At 37.8% G+C, this 17,992-nt stretch overlaps 1 protein-coding gene across 1 annotated transcript in view; it reads right to left on the bottom strand.

Annotated features, from left to right (window-relative positions):
- The window catches only part of CHN2 (chimerin 2), a 156,819-nt gene that overhangs the window by 83,645 nt on the left and 55,182 nt on the right, over nucleotides 1-17,992 (bottom strand). Inside the window, exons 2-3 of the mRNA XM_058832799.1 lie at nucleotides 9,506-9,544; nucleotides 2,100-2,155 (exon numbers count right to left, since the gene is read on the bottom strand). Of these exons, the coding sequence (XP_058688782.1) occupies nucleotides 2,100-2,155; nucleotides 9,506-9,544 (95 nt within the window). The remainder of the gene's footprint in view (nucleotides 1-2,099; nucleotides 2,156-9,505; nucleotides 9,545-17,992) is intronic.

Here is a 17,992-nt window from a genome sequence, read left to right as displayed (position 1 = left end):
CCAAACAATTCAAAATAGGACTCTGCAGTCTGTGAAGCGAGCAACTGAAAATGGTTCATCAGTTAGAACCAAACCCAGACTATGTGAAACAGATATCTTCTGCTTATTTTGTTATGCTTTGTCAATTATGTATTGATTTAGTTAATATGATTTTAGCTTCTTTCTGCATATCTTTGGAAGTGACCTGAATAGGCACTAAATATGTGTGGTCTTTAAACATCAGGTAAACAGGATAACTTCAGTTGTACATAATGTGTTCTTGAGTTCAAGGAAATACGTTAAATACAGCACACTGGTAAGGAGTACACAGCTGCACATTCACTCCCCTGGTGTAGATAATCTTGTTTCTAGAGCAAGAATGCAATTGCTACACTACTTCAACTATTTTACCTTGATTCAAATTTTCTCTCATGGAGTCAAATAGAAAATGCTTAAATTTGAGTTAGCATATTATATTTTGGATTAAATTTATACAGATTAACTTGTATTCCCACAAAGATGAGTTCATATTATAGACATGGTTTTCTATTTTATTTTATTAATAATGTTTTTTAAAGACAAGTCCTTCCTCAAAATAGTCTCAATATGAAATAGGTAAAATAGATAAACTATTATATCAAGAAAAGAAAGAAACTCCTGTAAGGCTGTGCTGGAAGAAAATAAATTGTTTACCTTAAAAAGTTATATTTTTAACTATGCCATGACTAGTTTGATATCTGTTATGTAATTCAGTAAAAACCTTCCTTTTGTCTCCTTTAAAGAATACCAGCCACAGAGACCTTACTGTCCTTTGGTTTGCATGAGGGTTTTAGAGAGGAAGGTCTTGATAAAACCTGTCAGCACATGTGCACTGAAGTCCCAGAGGGCTAACACACACTTCTTCACCCCAAGCCTCATCTTTGACAGGGAGAAAGGATGACACAAGGGTTCACCCACTCTGGTGTTTTGCTTGTCCTTTTTAGCATCCTGTGTATGTGTCTTGGGACCATCCCAAACTGATAGGACTTGAAGGCTTCCAGACTGAGGCCAAGAGACTGCTCTCCTGCCCTGCAACTAGTAGAAGGCACTTGAGAGAAAAATGCTCTTTTAATTAAGGCTCTGGGTGAACTCAGGTGAACTACTTAATTCCTGGCTTTGCAATGGATATTCTTCACAAACCCAGGCAAGTCCCTGTGCCTTGCTACAAAACCTCCTGCCTCACACAGAAGTGTTTTGAGGCAGTATGTAAACGTTTGAGAGATGCTAGGACCCTGCTTTCATGGGCACACAGTGTGGGAAGTGGGACAGAGCTCAGGATGATGTCTGGAGTAGAGCTGTATATTGCACCAATGACCCACAGTTTCTATCTTCCTGCACATCATCTTTTACACCTTGTGCAATCACTTCATGTGTATAGTATTTCTGCTGCTAGTTTTACATGGCTATGTGCACAAAATTTGTCCCTGACATTATAGGAGATAAACTTATCACAGTTTTTTTTTATTGAGCAGAGACATCTACATGTTTTCCATTACTGTTATGCCATGCAGGTTGATGAACTGACATACTAAAGCAAGTAGAAATGGAGAAATACAGAAGAAAACAAGGGGACAAGATGACTCAGCCAAACCTGCAGCCCTGCAGACTTGTAAATATTCTATCATTTTCAAAATATCTGTGAGAGAACAGAGTTCTCTGGCTATCATTTCAGTATTTTAACTTGAACATAGTAGTTGACAGGGACTATTCAACAAACTGAAGCTATGTGTATGATGTTGAAACATATCACACAGACATTATTATGCAGATGCAGGAAGGAAAAAACACCTACATTTTGACAGGGAAACTCAAACCTTTAGGTAGCACACAGAAAAGCACACTAAACAATGATGGGTAAGTACTTGTCTAATGAAGGTGCTTCTTGTGATAGAATGAGGCTACCATTCCTAATTGGCAAATATCCAGCTTTAATTAATCAACCTTAAGAGAAACAATTATATAAAATAATGGCATAGAAAAGTTAAAGCAAATAATACCCACAGACTGTACAAAAGTTTTTTTGGTAATCATATGCTGCTGGCAATTCATCAGCTATAACAAGGTAGAGCAAAAGAACTGACCTCCCGAGGACAGATGATTCTCTTGGGACGTGGTGCCTCTTGTTGCAATTGATACACTGTCAAACACAAAAATGTACAGACCATTAGAAGATGGCAACATACACAAACTTTCATTCAGATGAGTATTTTTAGTCAGAGGCTGCAGAGAAAAATGCAAATGTAAAGACAATGACAGCAAAATGAGGTATTTCGGTGTGTCTAATTAATTTATATGAAAATCGGTTGTTGACCGGCAAACTCACTCAAGTGATCAATGCTTTAACTGTTAGAAGTATTATCCCTTTGTACTGGCTTTTACATTTCTGTACCAGGGAAGACTAGCCAGAAAAATTTATTAGGTCTGTCTCAGGATAAAATCCCACTTTTGCAAATAAAATGCTGTAACAAGAACAGATTGTTTATCAGTAACAACAGCAGTTTTTTGGATATGACATGAAAAAGTTCAATACCTTTGAATTGGTTCATCACAGCCTCACAATTTATTTCAAGATTTGATGGAAGTTACTGAGAAGCAAGCAAACATTCCTTTCAGAGCAATTATGTCCTTATTCAAATGGCCCTGGATCAATTTTGCAAATCTTCTGAGGGCTGCAGGAGAGAGACCTGAGGCGAGGGGTACTTGCTGCTTGGCCCCCAGACTCTTCACTGCATGTATTTAATGAGATCCTCTCCCTCCCTTCCACTCCAGAGTCGTGAGAATAAGCTGACATGCAATGACAGTAATCAATTCCAGCACAGACAGACTGTCTCTCTGTAACTCCAGTAAAAATCCCAGAGGTTTGGATTGCCTCCCTCGAGAAAGGCCTTCTGTATGCTGACCTTCTTGTTTTTGGAAAGATCATGTCCATGAATTTTTTTTAAAAAAACCCTGAGTTTCCAGGACACGTTTATTCACAATGTTAGTGAAGCTCAGAAGCATGCCCTGAAAGGTGGCAGATGATGGGAGGAACAGAAATGTCCCTAGGTTTGATAAACACAGAAGCCCTGTTGCAGAAAGTGAATTGAAAATGTAGGTGTTAACACTCAGCACATTTTCCCACCTTCTGCACCTTCTCTTTAAATGGGGCTAGAAGCAATGAAACCTGGAAAGTGGGGAAATCCTCAGCTTGCACCCAAGTTTGTCTCGCAAACTCAAAGGGATGTGAAAGCTTTGGGGGCTCCTGCTTTCTGCTCATGTCAAAGTGGAAAAACCCATAACCTCTTCTTTAACCAATCAAACCTTCATCCCTGGTTCCTTGGAGAGGCACAGAAAGACAGTTCATAATTTCTTATATTCCCTACCACTTTCAGTGCTGGATGTGATCCAGCTCTAAATTTCTACTAAGGCTTTGGATTTACTCTGCATCATTCAGCAGTGTCAGATCTCCTGCTACTTTTGCACAAGATTTACGATAACTCGATAACATTTTGATAACTCCATGATAAATATGGTCTTTCTTACCTCTTCTAATAACGTGACTAAGATTCAAAGGCTTCTACTCTTTTGCGATCAAATGACTTGTGTGTCTGAATAGTGTCAAACAATGCGTGAAAATTTTTTTCAAAAACCAGATTGTTTTTTAAACCTCTGATTACACTGGAGCCCGATATCATGATTTTAGAATGAACTTCTGAATGTCTGAAATGAGCATAACCACTGATTGAGCAAGTTAATGATGCTTAATACTAAACATATCCAAGAGCAAAAGTAACAACTTCTTCCTTCCCCCCATTTCCAGTGGAGAGAAGGAACTCTAAGTATTCAAAACACGGCAAGAATATGACTGCTTCTCATTTAAAGTAAATTATCTATTTCCCCAATTAATTAATTTGAATTTTAACTGAAAAATCATACTTCATAAAAATTCCATTTTTCAATAGTCAAATCTGTTAAACATTGACTGACACAGCAAATTAGGCTAGTGGAGCTGCTTCTAAGACAGCTTTGATAAGAGTGATACAAAACAAGTTGGTCTGAAGAACACCCAGAAAGCCTGTCTTGTGATGTACTGCATTTTTGAGAAATGAAAAAAGCAAAGAGCTCTCCAACATGACCAGAAGGATCTCTAAGGCTGCTAACACCAAAGAAGCAGTGGTGTGGAGAAGAGTCAGCATTTCACAACACAAAGGAAGGAATGATAACAGGAAAGGGCATTTACATATATGAAAGACCCAAAAGCAAACACAAAAAACTGGATCCTTATAGGATGTAGTGGGATAAATCACACAAGGATTCATGGTGAGTGTAAGGAAGACAAATCATCTTAACAACTCTATTTTGAATAGACTGGAAAAGGTTGCTGTCATTCTCAGAGGAAGACAGGTAATTAATCTGCACAATAATATTAACTGTGAAACATCTGATTTAGAAATGCATCAGAAGAAAACATAGTAAGATTATTACTATACAAATAAATAATTACAAATTACATGCTAAATGTACTGCATGAGAAAATGGCCCAAGTATGATCAAGATTTCTGTGTATGGTGGTAAACACAGAAAATGTCACAAATGGGAAATGGTTTCCTTTGAAAGACAAAAAATTCAGATTTTACCGTATTAGCTTTAAATTGATAGTCATTAAACTGACAGGAAGACAAACCAGTGGAACAATTGGAGGGAGACACAGAACCATTAGATGGAGGGAGAGAAGACAGATTGGGAGCAGAGAAAAGACAGAAAACCACCAGTGGCACTGTGGTAAGGGACACCAAGCAGCTCAGTGGGAGACAAACAACAGAGGAGAGACAGACAGACACACAGCTGCCGAGGATTCCCAGTAAGGACAGACTGCAAGGCAAGGGTGGAGAAGGTAAAACACCAGTGAAAGTTCAGTTAAGTGGAAAATAAGGAAGGCAGTGTCTCACAGGCTAAGGCATTAAGGAGCAAAGCCGGTGTGACCCTACCAAAAGCTGTGTTTTCCTTCAGAAAGGTCTCTGCTGTTCCTGCTTCAAATGATTGCTATGAGAAAGCCTGCTAATGGGCTATGAATACAGTGCACTATAATGGCTAAGGTGACTGGAGAAAAATGTGCCCTACAGCTAAGTTCCAATGAGCACAGACACCTCATTAAGTGACCTCATTTTCAGAAGTGCTGAACATCCTGCAGCTCTGCCTGATCTCATTATACACTTTTTCCAAAGTGCTGGGCACTCACACTGAGGCTGACATTGCTGAGACCCCAGCACAGTCCAGGGCATGGTCAGAGATTCAGAAGGCACATGTCCCTCACCTACTTGCTCAAATGACCAACAATCCTTGGGGCTTTTCTGCCCCATTTTCCCATCTCTGAAAATCTTAAGACAGAATTCAATGTATAAGACCATGGTTAAGCGAAATAATAGAAAAACACACTTATTTAATGCAGTGGCAAGCAGTGATTGACATCTGACCCAGTCAATTCCAGCATTAAAACTGACAGGCAGGTTACAGACAAACCCACTGTGATCATAGAAAGATGACACTTGAACATAATGATGCATTATTATTTTAGCCCTGAGAAAATTAACCTTATAAAAAGTCAATTGCATGCAAAAAGAAAATGTATTATTACTGCTCTCAGAGAACTGCATCAGACTGGGAATGTTCTTTTCGTTCAGCATCAGATTCAAACAAAATGCACAGTAATAATACACATTAAATATTAGGCAAAAATGCAGCACAGCAACAGAAATATGCAGTAGCTTCTATTTGACCTTTGAACATCTTTATCAGTTTCATACTTCAGATAGCTTACCAGCATTCATAATATCATAATCACATTGGAACTCACAGTGTTAACAAAACTTAAATTTATTATTGAATTACTCAAGGAACATTTCTTTGAGATGTAAAGTAGCTGGTTAGAATATATCTTTCTTTTGTTCGCATTAGAGCATGAGTCTTGTCTCAGGGGATGAAATAGGGAAATTCTACAGCATGTTTTAGGAAGAGTTGTCAAATTCCAAAATCCAATCTGGCTAAGAAACAAAGGGGTGACATGCAAAAATCAACACTTACTCCTTTTCTGCCAGGGAAGAAGGGCTATCACCCATTTCCTCATAATTTTTTTTTTTTTTTTTTTTTTCATTCTGCAGTGTGTCAGGACCTCAAGCTTTCTCCTTTAACTCACCTATGATGAGTGTTCAGTGATGCTCCAGCGGAGAGGAAAAATTCCTATCATCGCTTTTATAAAGCAGCAAGGAAACATACCGCCTTCTGTCTCAGAATGTTTCGCAGAGTTCCTTCGTTTTACCTCCTCAGCCTCATCTCAGTCAGGCATTTTTTTATCCATGAGCTGAGCTTGAACAATATGAGCTGTCCTATTTCTGCAGGATTACTCACATGCTTAATTAGGAACCTAAGTGCTTGGCTGAAACAAAGACTTAATTTCTAACAAAAATGAGTCTCGGACACTGTGCCTTTTATTTGATGAAGGACAGAAGGCAGAGAAACTTCGCGAGGAGCTGAAGCATGGCATCAGCTGATGCTCTGTGCCTTGCCACTTTGCTTCCCACCAACACACTGCTCTTGAATAATGCAAACAAACACTGAAGTGGCATTGACACAGGACTGACTCAGCACATGCCAATCTCAACAGGAGTAGAAGGAGGAAAAGAGAGGTTTTACAATTCTTCGAAATTCAAGCACATACATGCCGAGGCTGGAAACCAGCAATGACTGTGCTCTTTCAGCCAAACAAGTTGCCTGCTTCTCCCAAGAAGCAGATAAGGTAAGCATGTTCTCCTCTAAAAGGTCAGTGCACTACTGGAGCAGGTTACCCACGAAGGTGGCAGAGCCTCCATCTTGCAGCTTTTCAGGACTCAGTTATGTAAGGCCATGGCTGTTCTGCTCTAGAGCCAACAATAGCCATGCTTTGAGTGGGAAGCCAGACCAGCTCACCCCGGAAGCCTGCCAACACACATTCTGTGATTCCTATATTTCCTTATTTACTACCTCAGTGGCAAAATACCATTCTCTCTAAGACTTCCAACATATGGCAGACCACAAAAAGAAATCTGTTATTGGAATGATATAAGAAATCTGTTACTTGTTGGTCTGCTTCTCAGGTAAAAATACAATCAAAGCCACTGCCTAGAGACTGCTGGCTGCTAGAAATTTTCCAAACATTTTTCCAGGTTCCTTCCTATTAATACAAAATTATTCTTGTTATCATTTGTTTTATTGTCTGTGTCCCAGAGCTATCCGAAAAAGTCTGAAAAACTCTGTGACCTGTGAAATCTATGTGAAATTCTAACAATTCTTCATAAACAAGTGAGGATCTTCAAGTGAGGAAGTGTCCATGTTTTCCAAGTACAGCTGATTCAAATTTGTACACTATGTCAAAACAGTATGGTTTGAGTTCTAAAAACAGTTGCACTTTGATGAGTATTTGTCCATGGACACGTGCAACACTGATTATTTGAATACTTCTGTATAAACAGGAAAATCTGTCTTTGTTTATAAGCTAGAAGGACTGAAGCCTTGATCTTCATGTCAATAAAAGACAACATAGTCACCTAAATTTATCCAGGACTTAAAAGAAGAAATCAAAAACTGTATGCAAAGTATCTTACTAGTATGTTAGCAAACTTTAAGAGCTACTAGGTAAAATACACTGAAAATAATTGTTAAGTAGGCAGCAAACTCAAAGTGCTAAGCATGAAATATATGCATAACTTAAAATTGTCATGAAATAGGATAGCAGATGGAATCATAGATAAACACTATTGCTGGACATATAATTAAATTAATTTACCAGATCAGAATTGCTCTTGCTGAGTAAAGAACCATACATTAACTACCACTGCAAATAAAAATGTGTACTTGTGGCTAAGCAGTCTCAGCAGTAAATCTTTCTAAGTTTAAACTATTTTCTGCATTTTGGAGCTCTGCAACTTTTTCCAAGGTCATTTGTGCATGGAGCTTACACACAAATGATTTTGTCATTACCACAGTATTGGCATCCTACACATAGCAGAATAGTAAATTATATATTCATAGACTATTCAGGCATTCTGGTTGTGTTTGGTTTCTTTTTTTCCATTTAAAAAAATGTTTCTTTGGACTACATGCAAGCTATCAAATAAAAGTAACCAAACTTTTTCACTGCATGCAGTGATCTGTCTGCTGCACAACTGGGGCACCTAAGAGCAGATAAGTAAATGTATGTGCTTATTTCCTGACTTATTAATGAAAACTTACTGCTAAAAAGTAAGTATCTGTCATTTAAAATGCTGGTCTTCTCAGAGTCAATGGGAGCTTTTTCATTGATTTTGATTAAGCTAGGTTTTTTTAAAAAAAATCACTCAACTGTCTGCTTCTTTTCAAGTACTCAGCGAAGAACACTGGAATGATTCAACTCTTGCTGACTTCTTAGGAGGTACCTCTTTCATGCTCAAAACATTACAACAACAACAAAGTATCTAGAAAACAATATTCTGAGAAGCAAGTTCTGTAATTTAATGGCATATTCAAATTTTGGTTGAAAAAAATCCCAGTCCATTCTGGGGCAGAATGTCATTCTCAGGTAACACAGAGGTGGTGTCTTTGAAGTCAGCAAGGTAGTTTAATGTGCATATAAGTGAAGTCAACAAGCTTATTCTAGCCTTTAAAATTACACATGTACATGCATGTAGCCACTGTGATCATTGTCTTTTTGTAGCTGCATTTTGGTAATGGCACTGTACTGAATGTACTGAATACTACAATAAAAGAGATGACTTTTGCTTAGGATAGTTCCATATGAGGAAACAAAAAGAATAAAACAACTCTCTGTACCCAAAGCTACACTCTTATTAAAGTTCCAGGAAGGGTTTAAAATAAAAAGATCACATTTAAAGGCCATCCTTAATAAGGGATTTAGAAGCCAATATTTTGTCTCAGATCTGTGCTACTCTATTAGAAAATACATTTGGAACAAAGCAAAAGAGCATAAAATATGCACTTCTGCACTGCACTCTATGTAAATGATTTTTCTAAAGGCAGACAGGAAGGTTCAAAGAGCTGATAATGCTGTCTCCAACTTCTAAACCACCACTTCAAAAATCAGCTTCTATTGCTAAGGATCAAAAATATTATTATCTTAAAGTGATTTGGTGACCCATATAAAAAGACAAGTATTCTCAAGCCTGACCTTTAGTAAACACACAGAGCATTAACCTCTACCTCTGAAATCCTTCCTGAAAATCTCAGCAGAGAAACCATGAAACCCAGGAGCTGCACACTTGTAAGGCAATGGAGGGAATCTGGCACACATAATCCTGCTGCCCTTGTTCCATGGAAATCCATGAAAGTTCAGGTTTTGCTGCTGTCCCATACAATAATTTGTACAAGTATCTAGTACATTTGTGTCTTTCTTTCAAACAAAAAAAAAAAGAGAAAAGACCTAACAGTGATTGACACCTTGGTAAGGCACTAAGATTATTCAAATTGCTGGTATACTCACAGTATGATTTCCATATTGGAGGCTGGTATTCTTCAGCATCTAAAAAAGAAACAAAAAGGGAGAAGGAAATCAGTCATTTGGCCACTGGGTCAAACTGTCAGCATGCATTTTTCTGCTGAGAGCCCTCTACTTGTCAGCAAAATCCACATTTCTTTCCCAAGAGAGATGAGAGCCTATTTACAGTACAGTTTGCTATGTGAGAGAAGAATACAAATTTCAACCACTTGTGGATTCAATGTGCTTTTCCCAAATTATTCAGCTGTAAAAGAAATTAATTTTTTACCAATTTGCAAAACTCACCAGTATTTAAAAAATAATTAACTGGGCTGGTATGCACATTATTTACCTGACATGATAAACAGATAAATCAGTACTGGTTTTCAATCTTTACCCACGAGTAAGATTTGAAAATGAGCATCAACGAGTAACAAATGCTGGGGCTAAAAAGATGCACAGCTCAGGATGGACTCAGAGGCACAGACCTGACAGTTTCGATGAGAGTCAGCTACACTTCTTGAACCCACTAGCATATGAAATTGGTCTATTTTCCAGAAGCTGAATCAACAAAAAACAATATGAGATAGACAGAAAGAGGAAAGACTGCAAAGCCTGCCATTACAAACAGGTTACATTATCGTAACATTATTGACTAAAGGGCTACAAAGAGTTGGTGTCTTTTTTCAGTGACCACTCCATGGGGAGGTTTCCAGCTCTCCGCAAGAAAACCAACTGTTGTAACCTACATAAATCCCAGCAATACCAAGCTGGAGCAGAAGGAGCAACACCAGCAGCATAGGGTGGGGTACCGGGTAGTAGTTTGGCTCTGAGCTGTCTTGCTGCCAAAAACTTTTATGTCATTTACCCTGGGTATGTCATTAACTCGCCAAAACCATGCAGGTTAATTAAGGTGTTTGTTATTTACAAAACTTCTACTTAAGTTATGCTAATATAATTCAATTATAGTTGCACAGTTCATGCTCCTTGTCTATTTACATAGACACAACTACTTTAAATATATCCCTGCAGAAGTCTGTTTACTAGGAATGTTAATCACTTACTACCATCTGCCACTTTTAACTCTATTGTTTTAGAAGAGGATAAATCTAGCAACAATCACAGTTACTGCCTGGAATAGCACCCAGCAACAATTTGTAGATCTATCGATTGGGAACCCATTCAGTTTCACTTTCAACCAAATCCACCTCACAACTTTGACAAAGTTCAAAACGCTTCCAGACTGACAGAGTTGTACTGTGCTGTGGCAATGCAAGAGTAATTAGCTTGCAAGTTCATTATGCAGAAGACTTATTTTAAATTATGAGGCTATTCATGAGACGAATGAAATTTATTCATAAACTAATTTTTTCTCTTCTCAAATTATAATAGTATTATGTCACTCTTTCTTCACCTCATACATCTATTGCTTCACATATAGTTTACCATAACACTATAATATTGTGTATTAAATTCTTCTGTGCTACTGCAAGAGAATTTCTTGAATTCTGAAGAATTTCCTTCTTCACTTACTATATTTTTCCAATAGAAGAAACACTGAGATAATGCAAATATCTTATTATCTGTACTTGTGACTTCAGATAAGGAAGTAATACGGGGAGAAACAATGAAAAAACAATGAGTATTAGTTGTTGCTTTAGTCTTCCAAATTAATTAAAGAGTGTACAGTAGATTCAACAGTGAAAGCTGATGTACAAGTGGCCGTAAAGTGCTTCATTAGCTGGAGACAGACTGATGGTGAGGAAACACTGCAGCCGAGATGGAGAATCATCCCGGAGATAAATCATAAAAAAAAACTCCCAATGATTGCATTTGATTTGTCACAGTTATGAATCTGTCAGCCTCAGAAAGCGTGGACAGAACCATTCTTCAACAGCTAAAATAATTCTAAAATATGGCACACTCGTAGGAAGCCCGCCTGTCACCAGCTCCACATTCACCATTACGAGGTACTGCTACATCCTCTCTGATCCCTTCAGCTGAAAGCACATCCCTAAATCACAGGGAACAAAATGCCAGAGTGATGGTACTAATAGAGTTTATTGTCAAGCTATCATGCATTTGATGGCATACATTTGATTTGTAGGGAAATAAAGAATAATTAGTTTAAATACAGCTTGGAGACAAGGGTCATGGTTGAGGACCAGGGAGAGGTCTAATGGAACCCAGATAGGAACATCTTTCTTTGTGGCAGGAGGCTGCTAAGACCCTGTTTAGACAACTCTCATTCTTGTATGGTAAAGTTTTAGGACTCCCATCTTGGTTGACTAGATTAGACTGAACTTCAACCATTTTTAAGTCGAAGGTCAAAAGAAGCAAATCCTGCCAGAGCAGATTTGATAACTACTATTTTCCCTTTTTGAAATTCCTGTTCTGTATTTTATTATTCCTCTGTATTACACAGAAGCTTTACTCATTAAATTGTGCTCCACTCTCCATCACTAGACTTTAAACAGCAGTTCTGGCTCACGGAAGTTACCAGTACAAGTTCGGCTGGCTGGCTCAGTTACTGCAGTACACCCCAACCAACTCACACAGCTTGTGCTTTCAGTTCTGCACATGGTAATGGTCTCAGCAAGGACAACAGACCTCAGTTTTGAGCCACTTAGCAAAAGTTAGTCAATCAATCAATCAATCAGACTTGGCACAATTGACAAATGCCCTGCATTGCTGTCTCATGAAATGATATCCCTCATATGAACTTTGATCGTAATGACTATCAAAACTGTGACTGGCAGTGTGGGGAAAAGGGTTCACTGAGGTACTGTCAGGTGACAAGACAGGGTCTTTCCTATTGCTCTTTTCTTGAAACGTTCATATTTTCTACAGTGACTTCTTGTCTAGATTCAGAAAATGTGCCAGCAAAGGTTGAGAGCAGCTGTCAAAGGAGAAACTCAGATCACAAGATGAGTAACAGCTCTGAAAAACCCGACAAAATATCCCAAGGTCATCTGTGACATACTTTTCTGAATCTCAGCATAAGAAAGACTCACTGTAAAAGAATTACAGAATGTCCAGTTAAGGTGTCTTTAAAATTCTTTAAAGTCTTCTCAAAAGTGTATCATAAATGACCTTGGCAAAACCAGACACCTCGGAGAACCTACTGCAAAGACTAGAACTGGCAAAAGAGCATGAGAGACTTCCACAAATAATATTACAGGCAATACTGTTAACTAAAAGCTTTGAAACATACCAGCTGAGAAAATTAATATTTAGTAAACCTAAAAAAGTACTAGGAGTCAGTTGTATGCTAAACAGAAGGGCAAAAGGAATGCAGAATGCTGACTCTTGAGGAATATTACAGCTATTAGAAAGTTTCTCATAATGCAAAATTGACAGAAAAAGATATTGGAGAAAATTGTCAAACCAAAAATGATACATGGAACTGGAAAATGGGAGTAAGGAAAAAAAAGGTTATTTCTTCACAGAGCAGAGAGGATGAAAAGGATCTTAGGAAAAAATACTTTCCTAAAGCTGATGGAGCACTTAAAGCTGAGTAAGTGTAGAAAGACTACAGTAAAGGGAGGACTGAAAAGTTGGCAAATCTTTAAGCAGACAGATAAAAAGTAAAACTATGTAAGATTTTTTTTCAAAGAAACATGAAGACTAAATACGGTATTACTGCCAATAGTGGTCAGGAAATGGTTAATGCATTACTCAGAGCCATTCTTACGCAATTTCTGAGAAATGGTCTTACATTGAGTATATAGTAAGTAAAGTAATCCATGGACTTCAACCCTTGCTCTTCACTGGGCCTGGCCCTGTACCAAAGTGACACCTTTCTGGATGTAGTTGTGCAAGACATGGGAATGACAGAATTGCTTTTTACTACTTCCTTGTACTTTGTGAAAGGGATGATGTAATGCCAGCATGTGTGGGTTTGTGCTACCAGCAGCGGGACTGACTTGGATAAAGCAGATCTAATAAGAAACTAAGTTCCAAGTGATTCTTCTGACTATCAAGACTGGTAATGCACTGAAAAGCATAAATTCTGTTTTACAGGAAAGCCCACAAATCATGCCACTTGAATAAAATATTTCTGACTTATAAGTACCATTTCTAAGCATAAGGAGAACAGCAACAAATATCTATACTCTAGCTATACGCCATGCCCAGTTCTAGATATGCTAAAAAGTATTAGTGATTCCCATGACAGTAAAGAGTTAAGCAGACTAGCAGCAGGACACCTACTAAAAGGGAAATGTCATTATTTGCTGATTTCTCACAGTCTCTGTGAAAAGAGTGTAAAGATTTTCATTTTTTTTTTGCCTTTGTCCTTCCTAAAGGATTATAAAAAAAATATTTTGCAGTTCACCTTGGAAGAACTGCCTCAGCCTGGATTCTCTGCCACCATTGTCTGCATTTTGGACTTCCTTTCCAGTAACAACTAATTTTAAAACTATGACCTGTATGTGCAAGGGAAGACACTTGTGTGTGAGGAAAAGCCAATCTGGAAGCCACTGGTTTACTGGCACTGTGCAGATAAATGATTCACCGGATGAACAAGTCTAGTTACTAATTTTTTTTAATCTTCTATTGTTATTTTAGGACCAAGATTAACAATTATGAGTATTTTAATGCCCTTTGTATATTTCCTTTAAAGAGTTCTTTCACAGGTTTACCACGTACACTTTCATATTTATTGCTTTGTTTCCAAAACATTAAGTTAGCATGTATTATTAAATAATTTTTTCTTATTTTTATATATGTAATTATATATAGAACAGAAAAGTGCTGAGTAAGAGCTTTTGTGAAAGATAAACAGCGTTTGCACTCTTTATGGACATGGTTTTAAGAATATTTTTCTTCATACAGACAGATTTTTATTATTCAGTTTATTATGATGTGGATGGCCATCCCAGAGCCACAGAATGGTTGGGATTGGAAGGTACCTGTGGAGGTCGTGTGACCCAAACCCCCTTCTCAAGCATGGCCACCTATAACCATGTCCAGGTGGGTGGTTCCTAGCATATGCTGATGGATGGAGGCTAAAATGAAAGAGTAATAAGGGGGCTTCTTTAGGGGGCATCCGTTCTTTTCTGACACATAAAACATAGACCCCGTTCTTTTGTTTCCACTCTGTGATTTAAAAAATACCAAGTACAGAAGCTCATTTTCTCCTTATCTGATCCCCTACTGGCTAATCATGTCTTGGTGAAGGGCTGATTTAATTTAATTTATTTTTCCCCCTCAACTATTAATATATACACATACACAACTATGTCACTTTGCAGTCATTTTGCAAACTACTTTAAATTGGCACGTTTTTCTATGTTTGATGGCACTCATTTAGCATATGCTTTAGACATCATGGTGACTTATATTACACGTGGTAACTACCCTTACAGGCACATCGGACCACACAAAGACAGAATATTCTTATTTTTGAAGTTGTGAATAATCATAATGTCAAATAAGTCCCCCACTCTAACTCCTGAAAAGTCACTGCTACTGTGAAGAGCAAAACCCTCTTGCAGTTAATTAGCAATGGAGCTGTTGAAATATTTCAGCATGTCAAAACCCTGTTTAATATTTCATTCAGAATGAATAGTTGCCCATGGAGGAGTGAGCAGTTGCCAACTTTATCACTGAACTTTCTCATCACAAGAACATGGACAGCTAAAATATGGAATGAGACTTCAGTTCTTGTCTTAATGAGGCACTTTAGCTTTCAGCATAAGGTACAGAAATGATCAAACTGTTTACTTGCAACGCAGTTTATAATTGGTGTATTAATTCAGATGATGGGAACTTCCCACTGAGCTGTTCTCTCCCATAAAAAATATTAAAAATCAGCAATAGTGTGTAATTTAAATGTCAGAAAAAGCTCACAAAAGGGGTGGAGTTCTCTCTCACACAGCAATTAGACTGAAACAGTAAGCTTTTAATAACCACAATATAAATTGACAGCTATTTTGTATCTTTTTCTTTTGCCTACCACAAACTTGCTATTAGAAGCCACTGCTCTGAAGGTAGCTCATTTAGCCAGTTCTATGAATCAGGGTCATTCCAAATCGTGCTCTCTCCTGCTTTTGCTTCAGATTTCAAAACTGTATCTTTCCACTAAGAGACAGGTTATCAGTCCCTCCCTTACTTTTGTTTAATGGAGGTATCTGTTTTACTGAAATGCAGGTGAAAGATCATGCAAGTATATAATAACTGGGAAGTGTTACTGAGTATCAAATGAAATGTGGGTTTGAAGTAAGTGAGTTATTAGGGGCATACTCCAAAAGACCACAGGATATTTGAATTTTTTAAATCCACAGCAAAACTTGTAAAATGAAAGCATAAGGAGCCATGTTCTCATGGTGAGTGGTGTTCAGCCAGCTATGACCATCATATTGGAACAATATCCCATTAATTAAAAAATCTGCCTCTCTATTCTAATACAGATTTTAAGATAATTAAAAGCATTGAAAATATTATTTTAAATTTGGAAATTGAGAAAGAACAATCAGAGTTCTCAATAGGAATAGAAGTGAAAAAGGGAAGGGTCTCTGTAAAGTTCTAGTTTTAAAACTCTCTTTAGGAGTCTAGTCTTTCTTAGGGCCCAAAAAATAGAATGAAACAAGCTCTTCCAGAGTGCAAATCCAAGAAGCTGACAGGGATCTAAGTAAGCTGATAAAAATATTCCCAATGCTTAAATATTTCCTGAGAAATATGCAAGATTTAGGAGTGCAGAGGAATAATCACACTACCTAATCTTAGACAGGTAGGTACTTTTTAATGCTGAATCACACTGAATCTATTGCCTTTGGAAGGCATTTAAGAACCTCCATAATCTAAGTGTTCTGAAAAGTTTTTTCCCCAGAGCAATAATGAAGAATTTCCTTATACAGATTATTAAAGATTTGTGTCTAATAACTAGAAAGGTAGACAATGAAAAATCATCAAAAATATCTGCATCCTTCATTATCAAAAAAATCTTTTGTACTTATTAGCTGCCATTAAATTAAATCTGGTGTCTAAAAAGTACACCCAAATGATTGTTACCATTCCCTGTTTTAACACTAAGGCCAGTGTAATTAAAATCTAACACAGTCATTTTCACCTTTTCATATTTTTAATCTACAAACCAGAGGCATCAAGGCATGTAAATGGGACCATCAGAGCTCTGTTTGACTGAGAGATTGGACATATTTTTAGGAATAAACACCTTACATAAGTTAAATCACATCATATTAGCAGACCTCCTATCTTACACAGGTATACTTTAGCTTCTAAGGCCAGTGAGTTCCTGGCTGAAAATCAAAGCCAGATAATCAGTTGGCATATCTGAGCATAGCTCTGCTGCAGTAATTTTATCACTGTACGAATATGGCAACGTGTTTCTGGCCATTTACTTACTGCATCCCAAAACTCACCCCCCACAACCTTCCAGCCAATGATCCCTGGACTCAGCAAAGCAGTTCAGGCATGGTAAGAAAGAGCATATGACAGAAATAACCATAAGAATGCCAGAAAATGGTCACCATTAAGTATTTCAATTAGAACATTTAGGCTGAAATATTGCCAGCACATTCCCAGTTCCAGAAATTCACTCACGTATTGACTGATTCCCCTTTATCTGGCTTATCAAAGGAGCCAGCACATTCCCTGAAAATTTATTAAACTTTAGCAAAGTCCAAGTCATTGCTTTTGGTAATTCTGTTGTTTTTGACATGAATCATTTTATCATCTCTCTGAGCAAAGGTGCAACTGTTTGTCTGTCCAAGGATTTAAGGGGGTCCTAGTCCTGTTGTTGACTGTGGAGGCTGCTCATCAGCTTTTAGAGATCATCCCCGTCTGCTCCATGTAGCCCTGCACCTGCCCCTCTCTGAGTACAAAAATATAAATGTTACTAAATACTGAAACTGCATACTCAGAATGAAATGGGAATCCAGTAATGCATCTCACTCAGCAAAGCAATGGGAATCAGAGAATTTATACTGGTAGCTTACGAAAATCACAAAATGTGTTGTATTCAGCATAGGGGCTGCACTGTATGAAACGCTGTAACATTTAAAATACACTTAGGTCTTCCACAAGTTTTATCAAACTAACCAACAGGTCTGTGCAAAATGTCCTGTTGCCTGGGCATAGGTGAGACAATTCCTCTTTGCAACCTGCAATGTTGGCAGTGTTTTCCCCAGAGAAACTTTGGCCAATGGCCATGTCTGGTGAGGCCAACCCATGTCTCCATAGCACTTTCATTGTCAAATTGAAACAATTCCAAACCGGTGCTCACAGAACAACTGCATGAGTGTCTCCAGCAGCACTGAGAGGACAGAATTTGTCCGCCCACAATGAATAAAGGAAGATGCAACTGCAGCCTGGATAATACCCCAGTTTCCTACTTTGCAAATTTTAAAGATGCAGACAGCACAAGAATACTGTATTTAAGTGTCTTAGAACACATGAAATTTCTTTACATGCTATAAGTAAATCAAATAGAGTGGAAGCAGTAATTCCTATGTAAAAATGGATTTTGCT

The sequence above is a fragment of the Poecile atricapillus genome, chromosome 2 (genome assembly GCF_030490865.1).
Source record: "Poecile atricapillus isolate bPoeAtr1 chromosome 2, bPoeAtr1.hap1, whole genome shotgun sequence".
Taxonomy (NCBI): Eukaryota; Metazoa; Chordata; class Aves; order Passeriformes; family Paridae; genus Poecile; species Poecile atricapillus.
This window is presented reverse-complemented; position numbering and strand designations above follow the sequence as displayed.